Source organism: Magnolia sinica, chromosome 9, assembly GCF_029962835.1.
Source record: "Magnolia sinica isolate HGM2019 chromosome 9, MsV1, whole genome shotgun sequence".
Taxonomy (NCBI): Eukaryota; Viridiplantae; Streptophyta; class Magnoliopsida; order Magnoliales; family Magnoliaceae; genus Magnolia; species Magnolia sinica.
Genome location: NC_080581.1, coordinates 42,627,705 through 42,645,004, shown reverse-complemented (window position 1 = coordinate 42,645,004; position 17,300 = coordinate 42,627,705). Strand labels below are relative to the sequence as shown.

At 37.9% G+C, this 17,300-nt stretch overlaps 1 protein-coding gene across 2 annotated transcripts in view; it reads left to right on the top strand.

Annotated features, from left to right (window-relative positions):
• Positions 1–863: 863 nt before the first annotated feature.
• Positions 864–17,300, top strand: part of LOC131255400 (serine/threonine-protein kinase PBL35-like) — a 34,816-nt gene continuing 18,379 nt past the window's right edge. Inside the window, exons 1-5 of one of the 2 annotated variants that reach the window (XM_058256099.1) lie at positions 864–1,166; positions 1,477–1,787; positions 1,875–2,010; positions 4,975–5,108; positions 5,196–5,319. In XM_058256099.1, coding sequence (XP_058112082.1) covers positions 1,007–1,166; positions 1,477–1,787; positions 1,875–2,010; positions 4,975–5,108; positions 5,196–5,319 — 865 coding nt within the window. In that variant the 5' untranslated portion in view covers positions 864–1,006. The remainder of the gene's footprint in view (positions 1,167–1,476; positions 1,788–1,874; positions 2,011–4,974; positions 5,109–5,195; positions 5,320–17,300) is intronic. The other variant, XM_058256100.1, reaches the window with a different exon arrangement.

Below are 17,300 nucleotides of genomic sequence, written 5' to 3'. Positions count from 1 at the left end.
TTTTCTTTCCCAAACAGTGCACTTACCATTCACCTAAGGGCCTATTTGGACAGTTGTATTAAGTTGTATTAAATGGGATTGCATTACTAATCCCGCTTTGAAATTCCGAATGACATGTTTGGAAGAAATGTGAGATGGAATTAAAATTAACTTTGTATGCTATGAAAAATGAGCATTGTGTTGGAAAGTGTAAGATGGAATTAGTAATCCCATAGATGATGAATTTTTTACATCTGGGTTCAATCCAAATGCAATTTAAATTTAAAAGTAAATCCTGCAATTTATTTTTTAATCCTGCAATTTATTTTTTAATGCATACATTCCGAACATAGTATCAGAAAAGGACCTTACACATGCATTTACTGGAACTTCTACTATTAGATCCACCTTAATCCCACCTAATTCCACTGGCCAAACAGGCTTACGCAAACGTTCCCTACGTAATCCGACGGAGTGGATTTCGCGCGAATCTCGCAGCGGGCCTCAGTCGTCTTTGTGCCGCAGGAAACTCGCTTCCACTGTGTCTGAGTGTCGGGTAGGGACACGGTGTCCCACCCAAAATTGAAAAGAAACCAAGCAGCAAAAGAAAGAAGGAAAGCTTTTTTAGAGAGAGAGAAGGATGGTGGGAAAAGTTGTTTCTGTACATGATGGTGATGGTGGAGGTGGTGGTGGTGGTGATGATGATGATGATGGTGATGATGATAGTGCATACAATCTCCAACGAATCCTCTCTCCACTCACTCATTTCATCTTCCTTGCATTGCTCTCTCTCTCTGTCTCTCTGTCTCTCTCTCTCTCTCTCTCTCTCTCTCTGCTTTCCCCTACTTTCCAATCATCTCATCCCATACCATTCACTCTCTCTCTCTCTCTCTCTCTGCTTTCCCCTACTTTCCAATCATCTCATCCCATACCATTCATGTAGAAGGTCGATCTTTCTGCTGCTGATGCTGATGCTCTTCTTTGATATGGGTCGTCAATCAGAAGAAGAAGGCGGAGCGGACAGTCGATGAAGAAGAGGAGGAGATCAGAGAAGATGGAGCAGCGGAAGTGCGGTTGCTGGGCAGTGTGGAGGCAGGCATGCAAGAAGAAGAAGCCAGCATCATCCTCTTCTTCTGCCAACACGAACGCCCTCCCTCGAACCAATCTTGTCTACAATGACGATGCAGGTTCCCCTTCTTCCTTCCATTCCCTCCCTTTTACACGTTTCATTCCCCGTCCCTTGCATCGGCTTTCCTCTTATTTCCCTTTCAAGAAATCCCTTGTCCTGAAAAGGCGTCTGTCGATCCTGTCTCCGGACTCTCCTCTATCTAATATGCTCTTTTCATGTAAATAGTCTGGACGATTGTTTCCAGCTTTGATTCTACTGTTAGATCTCTGGCCCTTTGGAGGTCTGGATCATCACGTGGTTGGAGAGAATGATTTGGGCTTTTTTACCATTTCTTTAACATCCAATATTTGCTTTTGTGATGAATGCAGCGATTGAGACCCGGTACCTGAATGCTAGCAACCGGGAGCTCTCTGCTCCTCATGAAGCCCTTGAGATCCCAGCCGACAATGTTGCCGAGAAGAGAGCTTTCCCCCAGTTGCTTCAGTTCACTTTCCAGGAGCTCAAATCTGCTACCGGCAACTTCAGACCTGATAGCATTCTTGGGGAAGGTGGGTTCGGGTTTGTTTTCAAGGGATGGATTGAAGAGAATGGAACGGCCCCTGCAAAACCAGGCACGGGTGTCACCGTTGCAGTGAAAAGCTTGAAGCCGGATGGTCTTCAAGGCCACAGGGAATGGGTGGTTAGTAGTCGGTATAGTCTCTATTGGAAATATATGGTCTTCCGACCATAGCGAATGCTGTTTTATATAATCATCTTCTAAATGCAGGCGGAAGTCGACTTCCTAGGGCAGCTTCATCACCCGAATCTCGTTAAACTTATTGGATACTGCATTGAAGATGACCAGCGGCTCCTTGTCTATGAATTCATGGCGCGAGGAAGTCTTGAAAACCATCTCTTTAGAAGTGAGTATCTGATTTTCCGCTGGTTTTCCCTGTGAGAACTTTATCTGGTTTGAACAAATCTTAACAACAGAGGGATTGAGGCACCCTATAAAATAATTTCACACTTTCTTGCTTTACGTGTTAGTTTCTCATTTCTGTCCATCTTCAGCATCATATCGAAACTGTATCTGGTTTAGAACATATATGTACGAGGAATATATAATCCTCAACCCGACGATATGCATGGCATTCTCTGGTTTTCAGTTTGTATGTATGGGGTCCACGGTTCAGTGATCCAGGCAGTTGCTTGAAGGGTCTTTTAAAAATAAAATATAAAAAATCGCAGATGCTGATGAGGGTATTTATGTGATCCATGGCCCAAGGACATGTATAGTGTCTTGAACCTTGCTGTACCAATGGCCAGTGGAGCCATGGTTCGGTGGTCCAGATTGCTGGTCCGATGAGCTTTCCATTGCATGGACCAAGCCCTGGACCATTCCCAGACCTTAAGGTCCTGACCATCCAATCTCCTTTTCCCTTTCCCATTGAATGTGGAGTCATGGACAGTTGTTTGCACTTCTCCTTACCATTTATTTAAAGGCCACTGATTGTACTTGAAGGCTCAGGGTTTCCCTTTCTTCAACATTTTTTGAGGCGTGATTTATTCACAGCTGGGCCCATCAGATCAATTTTCCCCATATTGAAGTATGGCCTTGCTTTCATGAACTGGGATGCTGTAGTGCATACATGTTATCAGGCGACGGATCATATAACTCTGCAGATCCTAGACAATGGGGTAATGGGGTTACCCGCCTCTTATATATTTTCATAAATTCAGCCTCATGCAAACCTGTTGAGGATACACAGTGACACAGCCCTTTATCCCCTGTCAATATTATGCTGCTGGTTTTGGAAGCTCAATTGACAAACACCAGTTTGCATGTAACAGAGGTTGTCTTGTTGAGGATCCCTTCTAGTGAAGGCATACATTTTAAATAGAAATTTTGTGAAGTCTTATAGTCACTCCATGCTGTGTCTGCACTCTGCATGCTTATTTATCTTCATGTAAAATTGTCCTTTCGAATATCTCATGGTACAAAGAAGAGGGCCCATTTGTGAGTTTGTTGTCTACAGTTGTCTGAGGATCACCAATCAACCCAAAACGTGTATGGCTGGCAATGGGCTAGGTGCACCCAATGTGTACCTAAGCCTGGCTTGATATGGTCTGAGTATGGGTGTAAGTAACTAAATGGGTGATGTAGAGACAGTGTAGTGTGTGAGAGTTATCCAGGGCTCAATCCTTTGTAGTGTTTACCTTTCAAAAAAAAAGAAAAAAAAAGAAAAAAAAGAGGAAAAAACGTTTAAAAAAAAGTAATTAAATGTGTGTGGGTGTGGGTATTAATTTGAACCTGATTAATGATTGGGAGAGGTGCAGGTATATCCCTGCCCATAACTGAACATTGCCTGAATCCAATTTTTATTATATTTAAATTTAGAATATATTATGTTATTGCCCAATATTTCAATTAATCTATACAAATACATCGAGGCGGCCTGCCTGGCCCACTAGTGGTCCACCTGAGATCTGGATCTACCTTATTTTTTTCCAATGCCCTTAAATGAGTTGCTAAAATGGATGGATGACATGGATATATAATACATAATCGAGTGGACCCCAGTACATGACCCTAAAAATTTATACATGAGGTATATATCAACTCAAAATTAACCAATTAAATTTTGGGACCATTGTTGCTAAGAAACAATCCCAAAATTAAATTGTTTGAACAATTTTCACCATTAGTTTGCAGACACTTGTTTTTTGAAATAGGACCATTTGATATTTTTCATTTTTCATTGTCCAATAAATGTCCACCAATCCATTAGTGGGATAAGTGCCAATAGATTGCATTAATTTGACGCTAGTTTGGGGCATCAAATGGTCCCCAAATCAGCCCTGAATCGACAACATTATTTACCCCAATTTAATTTTAATTATTTTAAAGATCAATGGGTGAAAATGATATCAAATTGTTAAGTATATGAATTACATAATAGGATACAAACGTCCTTAAATCTATATATTGAAATGAAATGTATGTGAGTCACGAAGTATGCAATGCACTAGCACAATAAATAAAAGGAAAACTTGAAAATATAAGATGTTTTGGTATTACATTCATTATAGTAAATTTATATAGATATTATATAGTTAGAAAACTAAATATAAAAGGTTTGCAGTTAATTCCAAGTTCTCAGGTTCATAAATTCATCAGAGAGCCCGATTTAGCATTCTCACCAAAGATTGGACCGTTACACCCGCATAAACATGTTCAAAATTATAAATGAATGCATATTTGGAATATTTAGAATATTCTGGATTTAATGAATATTTTTCCAGATTTTTCTGACCAAAACGACTGTTACACCTCGTATCAGTAACGGTGGGCACCGTTATGCCCACCGTTACCGCAACGGAACACCCTGCTAACCACCCTTTAATTGTGGCCAACATTTTGAGGGCCCATTGGAATACTAATTCATTCTTGTATGTACTGCATTACATGGCATGCTCAAGTTCCCTTTCTCATAGGATTTGCCCAGGATCAATGCCTACTCTAATTGACAAACAATCATATTTATATCTATTTTTTTCCCTCCACTGAAAACCATATTAAATGGACCTGAACTTTTTATTTCCCAATTTTTTGGGGTGTACCTTTTTTTTCTTTTACTAAAACTTTTAACATTTTTTTAGGACTAGAACTGGATCAAATTCGAACTTTTCCTTGTACCATTCTTTCACCATATGGCATTTTTTAGCTATTGTTGGCCCAATTTTAAGGAAGAAGAGTTGACCATGCATTTACTCTGTTGGACCCAATTAGTTGGAATAAGGCTTAGATGATGATGATGATACTTTGTTGTATCAATCATAGTCTAGTTCATAAGAGTATCATGCTGATGTTCTTGCAACTGTTGAAGGGGCTCTACCTCTTCCATGGTCCAGCAGGTTGAAGATTGCACTTGGTGCAGCTAAAGGGTTGGCCTTTCTCCACGGAGGTGCTGAACCAGTCATTTATAGGGACTTCAAAACGTCCAACATTCTGCTAGACTCGGTACATGTCATTTTTCTTTTTTAAAACTTTTCAATCCGTAGAGGTTTATACCTTTCGGGCTTTACAATTTGAAGCTTCATTTTATAGGAATATAATGCAAAGCTTTCGGATTTTGGTCTGGCAAAAGCTGGGCCTCAGGGAGACAAAACACATGTTTCTACCAGGGTTGTGGGAACATATGGTTATGCTGCACCAGAGTATGTGATGACTGGTAAGTACCATATTCATATAACTCGAGTAAACTTTTAACAATTACCTTTGTTCTAGCTTCCAGGTAAGATAAAAGATCAGATTTCAAGGTCATTGCTTATCTCCCAAAAGGTGCATGATATTGAGACTGTTCTGGTACATTTTGGAGAAATTCATGTCAAAATATTTTTTCGCCTATCAAAAAATCATGTAGTTTTTGCTAAACAATTTTATAGTTTTTGATTAGTTGCAGGAACCTTTTACCTAGTTGATGTGCCCACTTCAGTCTCATGCTTTGAAGTCATGTTCTCACTTCTGCTTACTAGCACTTACAAGATTTTGAAACAGATGATTCCCTGCTCATCACCCAAATTTGCTGCTGCTTTCCTTCACAGTTCATGCATCTTAACTTTTCCTTGCTGAGAAGAATCTGTCAGTTTTGCATGTGTATCTGTTATAATTGGAAGAAATGTGTACACACAAAAAGTGAGAAGGACTTTTATTTTAGTCACAGGTTTAATACTTGATATCAAACTAATTTATGCCTTTTGGGATTTTTTTATTTTATTTTATAGTCTCAATGAAAATAGGTAGGATTTGAAAATAATCTGTTAAGACTTTTTTTTTTTTTTTTGAAAGGTAACACTACTAGGGATTGAACCCTGGATCCCTCAAACCACACTACACTGTCTCTACCAGCTCATCTAACGAGCAGGAGCCAATCTGTTGGGACAATTATTTGCAATTAAGGAAAATTTAAATAATCCTTCCAAAAAAAATCAGGAAAAATAAGAACAAAATTGAAAAAAGAAATCCTTAATTTCTGTTTTTGGCCGGTTGGGGTTGTTTATTTATATAGTTTTTAGTCAATGTTGAATAGTCTGGAATTGGGGATAAAAAAAATATAAAATACAAAATGGGCAAGAAAACTCTGCCTGTCTCTCCTTCTCTTAGACTGGTGCATGCCTGCCCGTCTCTCCTTCTCTTTGCTTCTCCTTCTTATTCTTATCTAAAACATTCCCATCTCTACTACTATCTCTTTAGGACCTTCCAAACCCTATGGCATCTAAAAAAATAGACATAAATTTGCATACAACTTGTCTAGAAGTTCAAAATAAATAAATAAATAAATCTGTAATACTTTCCTAAAATAAACTTCAACACTCCTAAAATAAACTAAATCATTTCAAAACTTACTAAAAATAAAAATCGAGATTTGACATGGTAACAAGTTTCCTTCACTAATTTAACTTTGACTTGACCTAACAACTAGCTCGAACAAATTGGTTGATCTTTGATAGAGATGTTCATTAGGCTGCCCAAGTTCTTCCTTGCTGATCCACGGGCTTCCGAAGGACTCTTATCTTTTGAATTGGAATCAAAAGTATATCATCAACCATGTGAGTCTCGTAGTACATGTATCAAATAATGTCTTCATTCCCTTCCTCTGTTTGTTCTTTATACATTTTCTGTTTTCTTCAATGATCTTTCACACTTGTACTTGATGAACATGTTCCATGCATGCTTCGACATCATTTCTAGATCAGGTTTGTGTTGGTAATGTTACCAAATCGAGTGAGTGCCTGCCCACATGTGGCTTCAAAAGGTGCATGGCCAATGGTTCGATTGGGGGAATTTTTATATGCAAATTCCGCTTGTGCACATGATCGCATTGGTTGATGTGTTCTTCCACAGAACTCAACAAATTACCCAAATTTCAATTAATAACTGCTGTCTATCTTAATTAAGAAAAAACTGCGGGTTAATGAATGATAAGCATTAGACAATTGCAACCTGAAACCCATTCCTCCCACAACATCTTCCAAAGTTACTTGCAAATGTCTTTTAAAAAACAAAAAGTAACTCAAAATGGAAAGGCACAATTGGAAGTAAAAGAACAAGGTAGTCCATGCAAACTCACCACCTCCTTGAAAAAACAATTTGCCAAATGTGATGCTGCTATAATCTTCCGGATACAGTGAGCTACCTTGAACATCTATCCACCACGACCAATGCAAAACCATTACAAAATCTATAAGATGCATCCATGTAGTAGGAACTGGAAAAGGCTTAGGGCTTGTTTGGATGCACACAAAAATCATGAATTTGGCAAATAATGTGTTTAGTTTTATGTTAATTGACAAATTCACTCATTGCCCAATTAGCAAAAGGAGCACAAATCATGAACTTGGCAATTAAAAAAAAAAAAAAAACTAAAATTCCTCAAGTCATGAAGCTGGGAAATCAAGAGCTTCCAAAGGTTAAGATCGAGAATGTTTCCCCACCCTCAACAAAATGTCCAGAATGTTTTCCCACCCTAACAAAATGTCCATTTTGTAACCATTTGTCCGATGGCTATGATCATTTGTTCAAAATATTGTTTGAGATATATACGCTACCAAAGCGGACCCCACATGATGAGAGTTCCAAATGATTCGTATAGTAAATTCAATTATGGACCATGAAATTTCCAAGCCATCTGATCAAAGTATTTTCAGTGTGATGGGCCATAATAGGTGGACCTCACATGACGAAAAATAATTAAACAACCTTTGTTTGATATAATACATATGGATCATCAATGTCTTAACTGTTGATCTAATGATGGTTAGGATCGTCTTATTAAAAATGTTTTTTGGGAGGGATCAAAGGTGGGCCCCACATGGAGGGTCCTGATCATGGATAGGACATTTCCTGGTATAATAAATATGGACCAGCCATTTATTATTGACTGATCAATGGTTAAAATCATTATATCAAAGATGATTTTTCAGAGGGATGGGAATCAGCTGCAGGCCCCATGTCATGGATGGTCTATTTCAACAATTGAAGCTACCCTATTATTGATCATCCAATCAAAGTGACTTTAAGAATGATGAGCAATCGAATGTGGACCCTTCATATGGATGGTCTAGATGAATGATCAGAACTTTATTACATTGATTGAATCGTTAGAATCATCTGAATAAAGCAACTTTAAGAGGGAGAAACAATCAATGGTGGGTAGCACACGATGGAAGTCAAGGTCATGTACAAAAGGGATGTATGATTCAAAGGTGGGTTCACATGATGGATAATGACTAGATGTGGATAATCTCTTTGCTAGGTATTGATTAGATGGTCCGTATCATTTTATCAAAGTGATCTTTGTAAGGGATTGACAATAAAAGGTAGGCCTAGTTGATGGACGGTCTAGATTAGGGATAAGACCTCTTCTAGTATAATAAATATGGACCAAATATTTCATATCCATAGATTGGATGGTTAAGATCATCATATTGGAGTGGTTTTTAGAGGGCCAGTAAGAGGCGGATATATGATTTTCATAGGACACGTTTCCTCTCTCTTAATTGTAAATTTCATTAGCCAACCAAACAACAAATATAGAAAATCATGAATTTGACAAGCAAAACCCCAAACGACTGACTGATTAGTGAACTTAAAATTTCGTGAAGATAACAGATAATGAACTTACATATTCATTAATTGATTAATTTCATGCATCCAGACAGGCCCTTCTATAATTCAGTATTCTGAGCTTGTCTCTTCATGCCTTGACATATCTGACACCTTTTTCATAAATCTTATAATACCCTACTCATTTGAGATGAATAATATACATCTTCCACTAACTCAAGTGTCTTTTCACACCTGGAGTGTCCATTGAGCCCCAACACCATGTAATTCCTAGACAATTTGATCATCTAACAAATCTTCTAGAATGTGAAGTGGATTCTCATGGATGAGTTATCCATCTTGAAGTAGAAAAGCTTTATCAACTTTATTTTCTCCATCTTTTGTAAAATGGGCACGAAAAGTGGATCTGGTTTGTTGAATTTTAAATTTTGATTTCAAACCCGATTACCTTTACCAAAAGTGTACTCGAAAGAGCCAACTCTCTATTTGATGCATTGTCAAGTTTATTTTGTAGGTCCCATTTGAGCTCAAAATTGTAGTCTTGATAAAAGGCATTCCACTTAGTATGGCAACTATCATTGATGTGCACATCAGACCCTTCAAAGTTTATCAAAGACGAAGGCGGCCGACGAATACATCTTTATGGCTCGATGATGGTTCATGGCACAACTAAGGATTATTTTGAAGATCTGGTTAATTGCACAACTAAGGATGATTTTGAAGACCTTACATGTGTCCCTGGATTAATTGAAGGCCCCACATTAGGAGGACACACGTGTAGGATGAGTTAGAAGACTGATTTGTTATGCATGATTATTTATTTATTTTTATTTTTTATTTTTTATAAAGCTTTGTTTTGTGCCTTTTTTAAAAATCTTTTGTTATAGGGTAATTTAGTCATTTTCTTTTAAATTCGAATTTTATAAATTTTATAAATAGGGTGCTTTCTACCCTAAACCTAATAATGTTATTATTATTATTATTATTATTATTATTATTATATTTTTAATGAAAGCTTGGTGCCTCCTTTCCCCATTCTCTCTGTGGTAAGTTCTTCTTTTCCCATAATTTCTTTTCTTCTTCTAAATTCTATTTCCAACCCTTCAACCTTCTTCTCTTTCCATGCCTAGTTTTTTTTTTTTGGCTATTGACCCTGAAAATCTGAGAATTGATCCCAACCCTCTCTCAGATTTTCTAGCCGTCCCTATTCCAGAAATCCTTTGATTTCTTGGACTAGAGAAGCTATATCGATTGCTGGATTAACCATGCAAGATCGAGAGGTCCCATCCCTCGCCAGTTCCAATCCACACATGATTTGAATACGGTATAACAGGATCAGTCTTTTAAATAGTGGTAGCGTGTTGCGTAGCGTCTAACCCTCTGTAGCGTGTAACGAAATAGCAGAAGCTACACAATACTTATATTTTTTAATTAAAAAAAGAAAAGAAAAATTTGATAAATATTAAATAGTAAGAAAAAAGTAAAATATATAAATGTCACATTCTTCAAAATAAAAATCCCAAAGTTAAGAGCATTAAGTACAATACAAATGTCACATTCCTCAAAATCAATATCTCAAATTCTCAATTAATAGTCTCTAGACTCTAGTGTCTAAACTCTAAAGGTCATCTACATCTAATAGATCATCGTCGTCGTCGTCATCCTCATTCACTTTGTTACCAGCTTTAGGCCTTTCATCACCAGCATCAGCATCTACATTTGCATGTACATCATCCACACCATGAACACTCATTCCTATATCTCCTTCCTCTCTTGTAGGAGTAAGAAATCTTCCCATAGGACCACCTACACATTGAAAAAAAGAAGAGAGATTCATTGGTCTTTTGCTTTCTTTGTTAAAAATGTTCATGTAACTTAGTCTATAACTATAAACACTTACTTAAATTAGTTGCCTTCCTTTAGTTTGAGGAAGGTGGGGGGCAAACTCCTTCAGAAATGTTAGATGTTGATGGTGCATTACCGTCAGCTGGATCATCAGACTCCGGAATAGTTGTAATGGCACTAATATCAAAAGCCATATTTTGATCTTCGAGCCATAATGGATCAGTTGGGAGAACAGGGTCTTCTTTCTCAACAATCCATTCATCATCTGATTCAATGTGGTCCACCAATATTGGATCCATTGCCGCCCTTCTCTTCATGCTTCTTTCTCTCAGTTTCATTTTATACATCACATATACTAGAGAGTTGAGCTTTTGTTGCTCTAGCCGATTTCTCTTTTTTGTGTGGATCTGATCATACGATGATCTATGGCAGTCAATTATCAAACACTTGCCAATCTACTAAATAAAAATTAGCCAATTTAGAATATTGAATGGTATAAAAGTCACTTGCTCAAAAGTACTGCAATTTCTCTCATAGCCAGAAGCACTGCATGTGAGGCTTAAAACTCGTATTGCAAACTTCGTAAGCTGTGGAGTTCTATCTCCAAAGTGTTCCCACCAATCAGCTACACAAATTAGTTTAATTTATAAATTAATGAAATACTTCACCAATTATAAAAATATAATTTACATAAAAATGAAAATATCAAAATATAAAATTATAAATTACTTGGGGAACGCTTTGTCATGGTTTCGAGTGCAAGGCGAGAGCCAAAATACCCTCTTCTCTTCTCATATTCATCTAACTGAATATCAGCATCGGCATGCTCTTCATGGGGGATCATCCTATCCATGCACTCTAACAACCCCCTTTTTATCTCAGGGTGTGTGGAGAGCTTATCTGAGTATCGTATTTGAGGGTTCAAAAAGTACCCGGCTGCATGTAGAGGACGATGAAGCTGAGGAGTCCATCTTTCGTCTATTTTGTTCCAAATTGAAACATCTCTTTTTTACGTTATTGCAATTAAATGCAATTTTCTCCTTCACTGAGTCCATCAATTCATAAATGAACCCCATTGCTAGCCTCTCTTCCGAATCTACTTATCTTAAAACACTTACCAAAGGCATGGTGCTCTTAACACATAAGGCAACATTCGACTAAAACTTCTAATCAAACATTATAATAGCCCATACCTTTATTCCTTTAGGTCTTTTAGCTTAAGAACATGAGCACCATTATTCCGATGTGAACATGGCTATAAGACCATTCTTTTGCTTGTAAATACTTCGGAGGGTGAGGTATGATGTTGCAAATTGTGTCAGTGCCAGCCGTAGAAGCTCATTATTATTCGTGAAGCTTCTCATCATGCTCAATACAATTCCATGCCCATAAATAAACTTAGTCATTCTCCTTGCCTTTTCAAGCGTTTCAGAATACATTTTCATTTTTCCTATATCCTTCAACATTATATCTATGCAGTGTGCAGCACACGGAGTCCAATATATCCTTTTCCTCCTATCCATCAACTTCTTCCCAACACTCACATAGCTTGAATGGTTATCTGTGATAACCTGAACCACATTTTCTTCCCCAATTTCTTCCACAATTTCATCAAGATATTTAAATAAAAAATTTCGATCTTTTATTGATTTTGAAGCATCAATAGACATGTAAAACATTGTTCCGATTGGAGAATCAATCAAAAAGTTAATGATGCTTCTATTCTTTCCATCCGTCCAACTATCGGACATAATTGAACATCCATAAGTTTTTCAGGAATCTTTGTATGCTTTCATTAAACTATCAGTATTAACAACCTCCTATTTTAGTATCCATGTTCTCATCTCATGCATGGATGGTGGCTTCAATCCCGGTCCAAACTTTCCAATAGCCTCACACAATGCTAAGAAGTACGGGCTATTACATAGGTTGAACAACAACGCATTCCCAAAAAAAAAATCTTCCAATCACCCTACATACTTCTTTTCTTTCTTCCTTCTTCCACCTTGAATTCAATGTGGATTGATGTTGCTCACTGCTAACAAATTGATCCATATGACCCCTTGCTCTTGCCATTGGTTGATTACCAGAAGATCCACTATCAAGTTGGCTGCCAATAAAAGCATCATTACCCACACTAGCGCTATCACTTGCAGAACTAGAAAGATATGTCGATCCCCCTCCCAATATTTCGAAACACCTCATTTCTTTTATTTTTTCCATCATGGTATTCCTTTAAAGCCTTTCTACACTCCTCCTTAACCTCTTTCGTCACTTTTGGGCATGACTTTATCCCATTGTGGGTTCCGGCCAAATGATTCTTTAGGCGAGTCACGCCTCCCATACACCTTTGACCACAAAATTTGCATTGCACATAATTTCTATGAGATTGTCCAAGTGGATTATTAGCCACATATTTCTATGCAAAATCTCTCTCTCTCTCTCTCTCTCTCTCTCTCTCTCTCTTTTTCTTCAAACATTCTTCTTACTTAAAAAAAAAAAAAACGTCACAAACAAATCAGTGAATCACAGTGAGCCATACCAAACACACATCACAGTGGACCCCATGCATGTGGGCCATGCTATAGACACACCATAGTGGACCCCATGCATGTGGGCCATGCCATACACACACAACAGTGGACCCCACGGATGTGGGCCATGCCATACACACACCACAATGGACCCACGCAGGTGGGCCATGCCATACACACACCACAATGGACCCCATGCATGTGGGCCATGGCATAAAACACCACAGAGGACCCCCACACATGTGGGCCGTGGCATAGAACACCGCAGTGGACCCCACACATGTGTTTCATGTGATGGTTGGATGGGTCAAATCCATGCCATACACACTACAACCCCCATAAAAAGAAATTTTTTTTTGAAAAAATAAAAAAAATAACCACAATATTTCAGCATAAATAAAAAGAAAAGTCATTAGCAACAAGGTGGATTTTTTTTTCGCATATGCTGTATGCGATCGCATACATCGCATATGCGATCGCATACATCGCATATGCGATCGCATATTCTCACACATGTGGCATATGCGATCACATGTGCAGAAATTGCATATGCCACTGTCGCATATGCGAATGTGCGATCGCACATGACAACATTGGTACTGAAAGCCCTTCATTGGGACGGGCACTATGTTATACCAGCTTCATATTTATGCCACACGGAATGGCCTTGTCCAAATCATATATATTCTCCAACTACAGACATTGGACCCGCTAATCCATTCTACGAGGTCTTGAATTCCTAGTATTCAATCCTTGCAATTCATTTTTAAGTATTCTCTGTTAGACAAGTCCAATGCATTTCCCACCTTTGCATATATGCCACATGAGAGGTTTGGGTACATTTTTTCAACTTACAGAACAATGCCATTTGCCGAAAGGAATCGATCCAAGTAATTGACAGATGAAGAGACAACTCAAGGGTTAAAAGTTGTAATAGGTGCGAACCCGTTCAACCAAATGGATTAATATCAATGATGAGTAAAAATTAAACTAGAAAGGATTCATGTCCTTTAAAACATCATAATTAGGTAGAAAAACTGGTGAAAAAGACATAGGAAATGAGAATCCTAAAAGCTTCAAGCCAATGCACCCAAACCCATGTAATCTCAACGGTTTTTCACATGTAAATATATAGACAAAGGCACTTCAATTTTCTCCCTCTTCAGTACTAAATATAAGCAAGTGTCATAGAAATATAAGGAATGAAACGCCCACCTTACTATAAATAGCAAAAGAAAACAATATGATAAGGTAAAAAAGAATCAATCCAAGTAATTCAGCGTCAATGTAGGATGTCAAGGGTACAAAACTGTAATAGGCATGAACATGTTCAACCCTATGCATTAAAATCAATCGGAGACTATAAATTAAAAGTAGAAAGAATTCAAAACCATTGAAAAACTAAGATCAGCCAACAAAAAAGGAAGCACGCTAACAAATGAGGAGTTTAGAATCCAAACCAATGCATCAAAATCCATGATGTTGGGGTTGTCTCATGGGCAGAGGATGCTTCAAGCCGTAGACAGTCATAGGTTAGGATAATATGCAACACAACTATTTATAAAAATAAAAGATTAAAAACCTGAGATGCAATAGTTTTCTGACCAAATCTAGAAAACATAATAAGATGACATGAAAATAGTTATGTCCAGAACTATTTCAACCAGCAAGTGAGTCCATCTACATGTACCATAAAGCCATAAAACAGTTCATATTAGCATGATTTTTTTACTAGAGTCTATGGTCAGTAGCACTCGAGGGATGGTCTGAATTAGAGCTTAATTACAATTGCAGCCACTCTATCACCAACTGACATGGGGCTCTCCTCCGTCGATGTACTCCTAGAAACCATGGTTCGGGTCATATGTTGGATCAACCTGCTTGATGAAGTCGGTGTCACAACCTCATCACAACATGGGGCTGCAAATCTATGATGATGTTCAACTGTTGTGGCCTGTCCTAGAACTGGAGCAGTCCTATGAGTCTGGTTAGAATTTCACCAAGCAGTCGCATCTTTCCATTTTTTGAAGGATCGATGTCTACCGCCACTATATCCTTCAACTTCCAACCATGCCTCATCCCAAGAAAGTATATGCTCGGATGACGACCAACCAGTACGATGTAATATTTATCCTTACCCATCTGCGTTCACATGTTGACAATGGAAATATAATGATTGTATACAAACCACATACTTATAAGCCTAAACATAAATAATTTTTGGATGAATGTCATTAGAAGAAGATACCTATTAAGTTACTTGCGATTGCGTTACGGTCTTCCTCTTGCTGATCTCAATTCAATGGTTTAATGATAAGGTTTACCTGAATCATGAAGAAGATTTCCAAATCTATTGAAATAGAGATGAATACACACCCAATAGTAGTCCATGAACATAAGACATCTAAGAAAGATTAAAGTTATGATAAAGTAGACATCAAAGTGCTTGCCTAGTATAAGATATAAGGGGCACTCTATTATATGTGCCGAACAATGATGTATGCATGTGATCTTCGAGAGAGAAACAAAATGAAGAACTAATGTCCATTGACACACCAAATAGTGTAAGGTTATTACATGTCCATAAAATCCCATAAGCTTAAGTAAGGTATCGACTAAATAGTTGTCCAAAAAACACTAACAGGTTCAAAATTTCACAGACAGATTATAGTATCCATCAAGTACGACCACCGCCTACATTTTCAACCAAATCACGGAGAGTTTTCTTTAACCATTCAACTCGGCGTTCTAGTTGAAGACTAACAAAAGAAGGATGCAAGCTTCTCGTCCCTACTGAGGAGCTGACCAACATCGATGAACTCATAGTTGGTTAGCCCCTGTTCCTCTTCGAGGATATCCAATACTTTACTAGTTTAATTTAACTCCTTGCCAAGTCCAAAATCACTAACTGATTTGGTTACATTCTTAAGAGATATGTTAAGTACGTCACAGGGATGAGCAAGTTGCATTCGTTTCTTTGAACTACTGCTACGATTATTATCAGAATCAGATGTACGATTGGAGGTGTTGTGGAATGATCGATTTCCCTTAGACTGACTGATGAGGACATCCGAGCACCATACCAGAGGAGGTTTGAGCCAGTCTCCTTATGACTAGACGACCGTTACATATTTGATGAAAGTTGATAATTCCCTGTCGAGTCTCCAAGATTTTACTCAGATAGATCCACAGTATCATCCACATCATCTTCCAAGTTTGTCCGTGCTTTGTTTAAATCTCGTTGAATACGAAATGAGGAACCTGCTATATTTCTACTTCCTTGTACGTAATGTCCTGTAGCCTGATCAGAACTGATGATAGCCGTTACATCATCAATTCTTTCGATTCTTTTGCCCGAACTCTTTCAGCTCGCGAATGGGACTACATCAAACAACGTGTGTAACTAATTAGCAAGCAAGGAATGTAATACAACAATGATATACTAAAAAATCAAAATGTATAATGCATGCACATTCGTTTAAGCAGTTGTGAGATGTTCTTATCGTCAGATATGCTTCTCAAACCTCATTAGGGGTCGTGATGACCATTCGCTCGTTATCCTATCCAAAGCCGCTTGCGGTGAGCATGTCCCTCACATCATTATATTCTCTCTTATGATACCTCAACCGGTTTTGCACGTTTTGTCAATTGACGATAACATATGTTTGTTTTGTCACCTTGTCAGTTGCAGCTTGATACGCTTCTCTCTTAAAGCCATTATCAACTTTGCGTCCTAATGCAATTCACTTAAGCAACGTGTCAAACAATACTTGATCCATAGGTCTAGTCCATTTGATTTTTTTTGCTCGGGATGGAGGCTCAGCAAGGGATTTGACTGTCTTTTCACAGGATAAAAATTGAGTTAGGAGCACCTGAGTTTTAACTGACGATTGCGTTGGTGTCGGTGTAGGACTTGTCCAGATGTCTGACATCCCACCTATGCATATGACAGACATTTATGAAAGAAGGTATTGTAAACTGTATACTTCAAACAACATACATGACGATATCAAAAGAATAGAAGAAAAGAAGTGGTTGAAGCCAAATTATCATCTTCTAAAAAAAGTTGTCATTTCACACAGTTGCTATTACAAAAAACAAAACAACAATATTCTTAATGAATGCATGCAAAGTAGAGTTAAGTAGAGTACGCCTATCTATTCCTACTATTGTTTTGGGTGTTTGCCCACATTCGTTTGGCAATCTC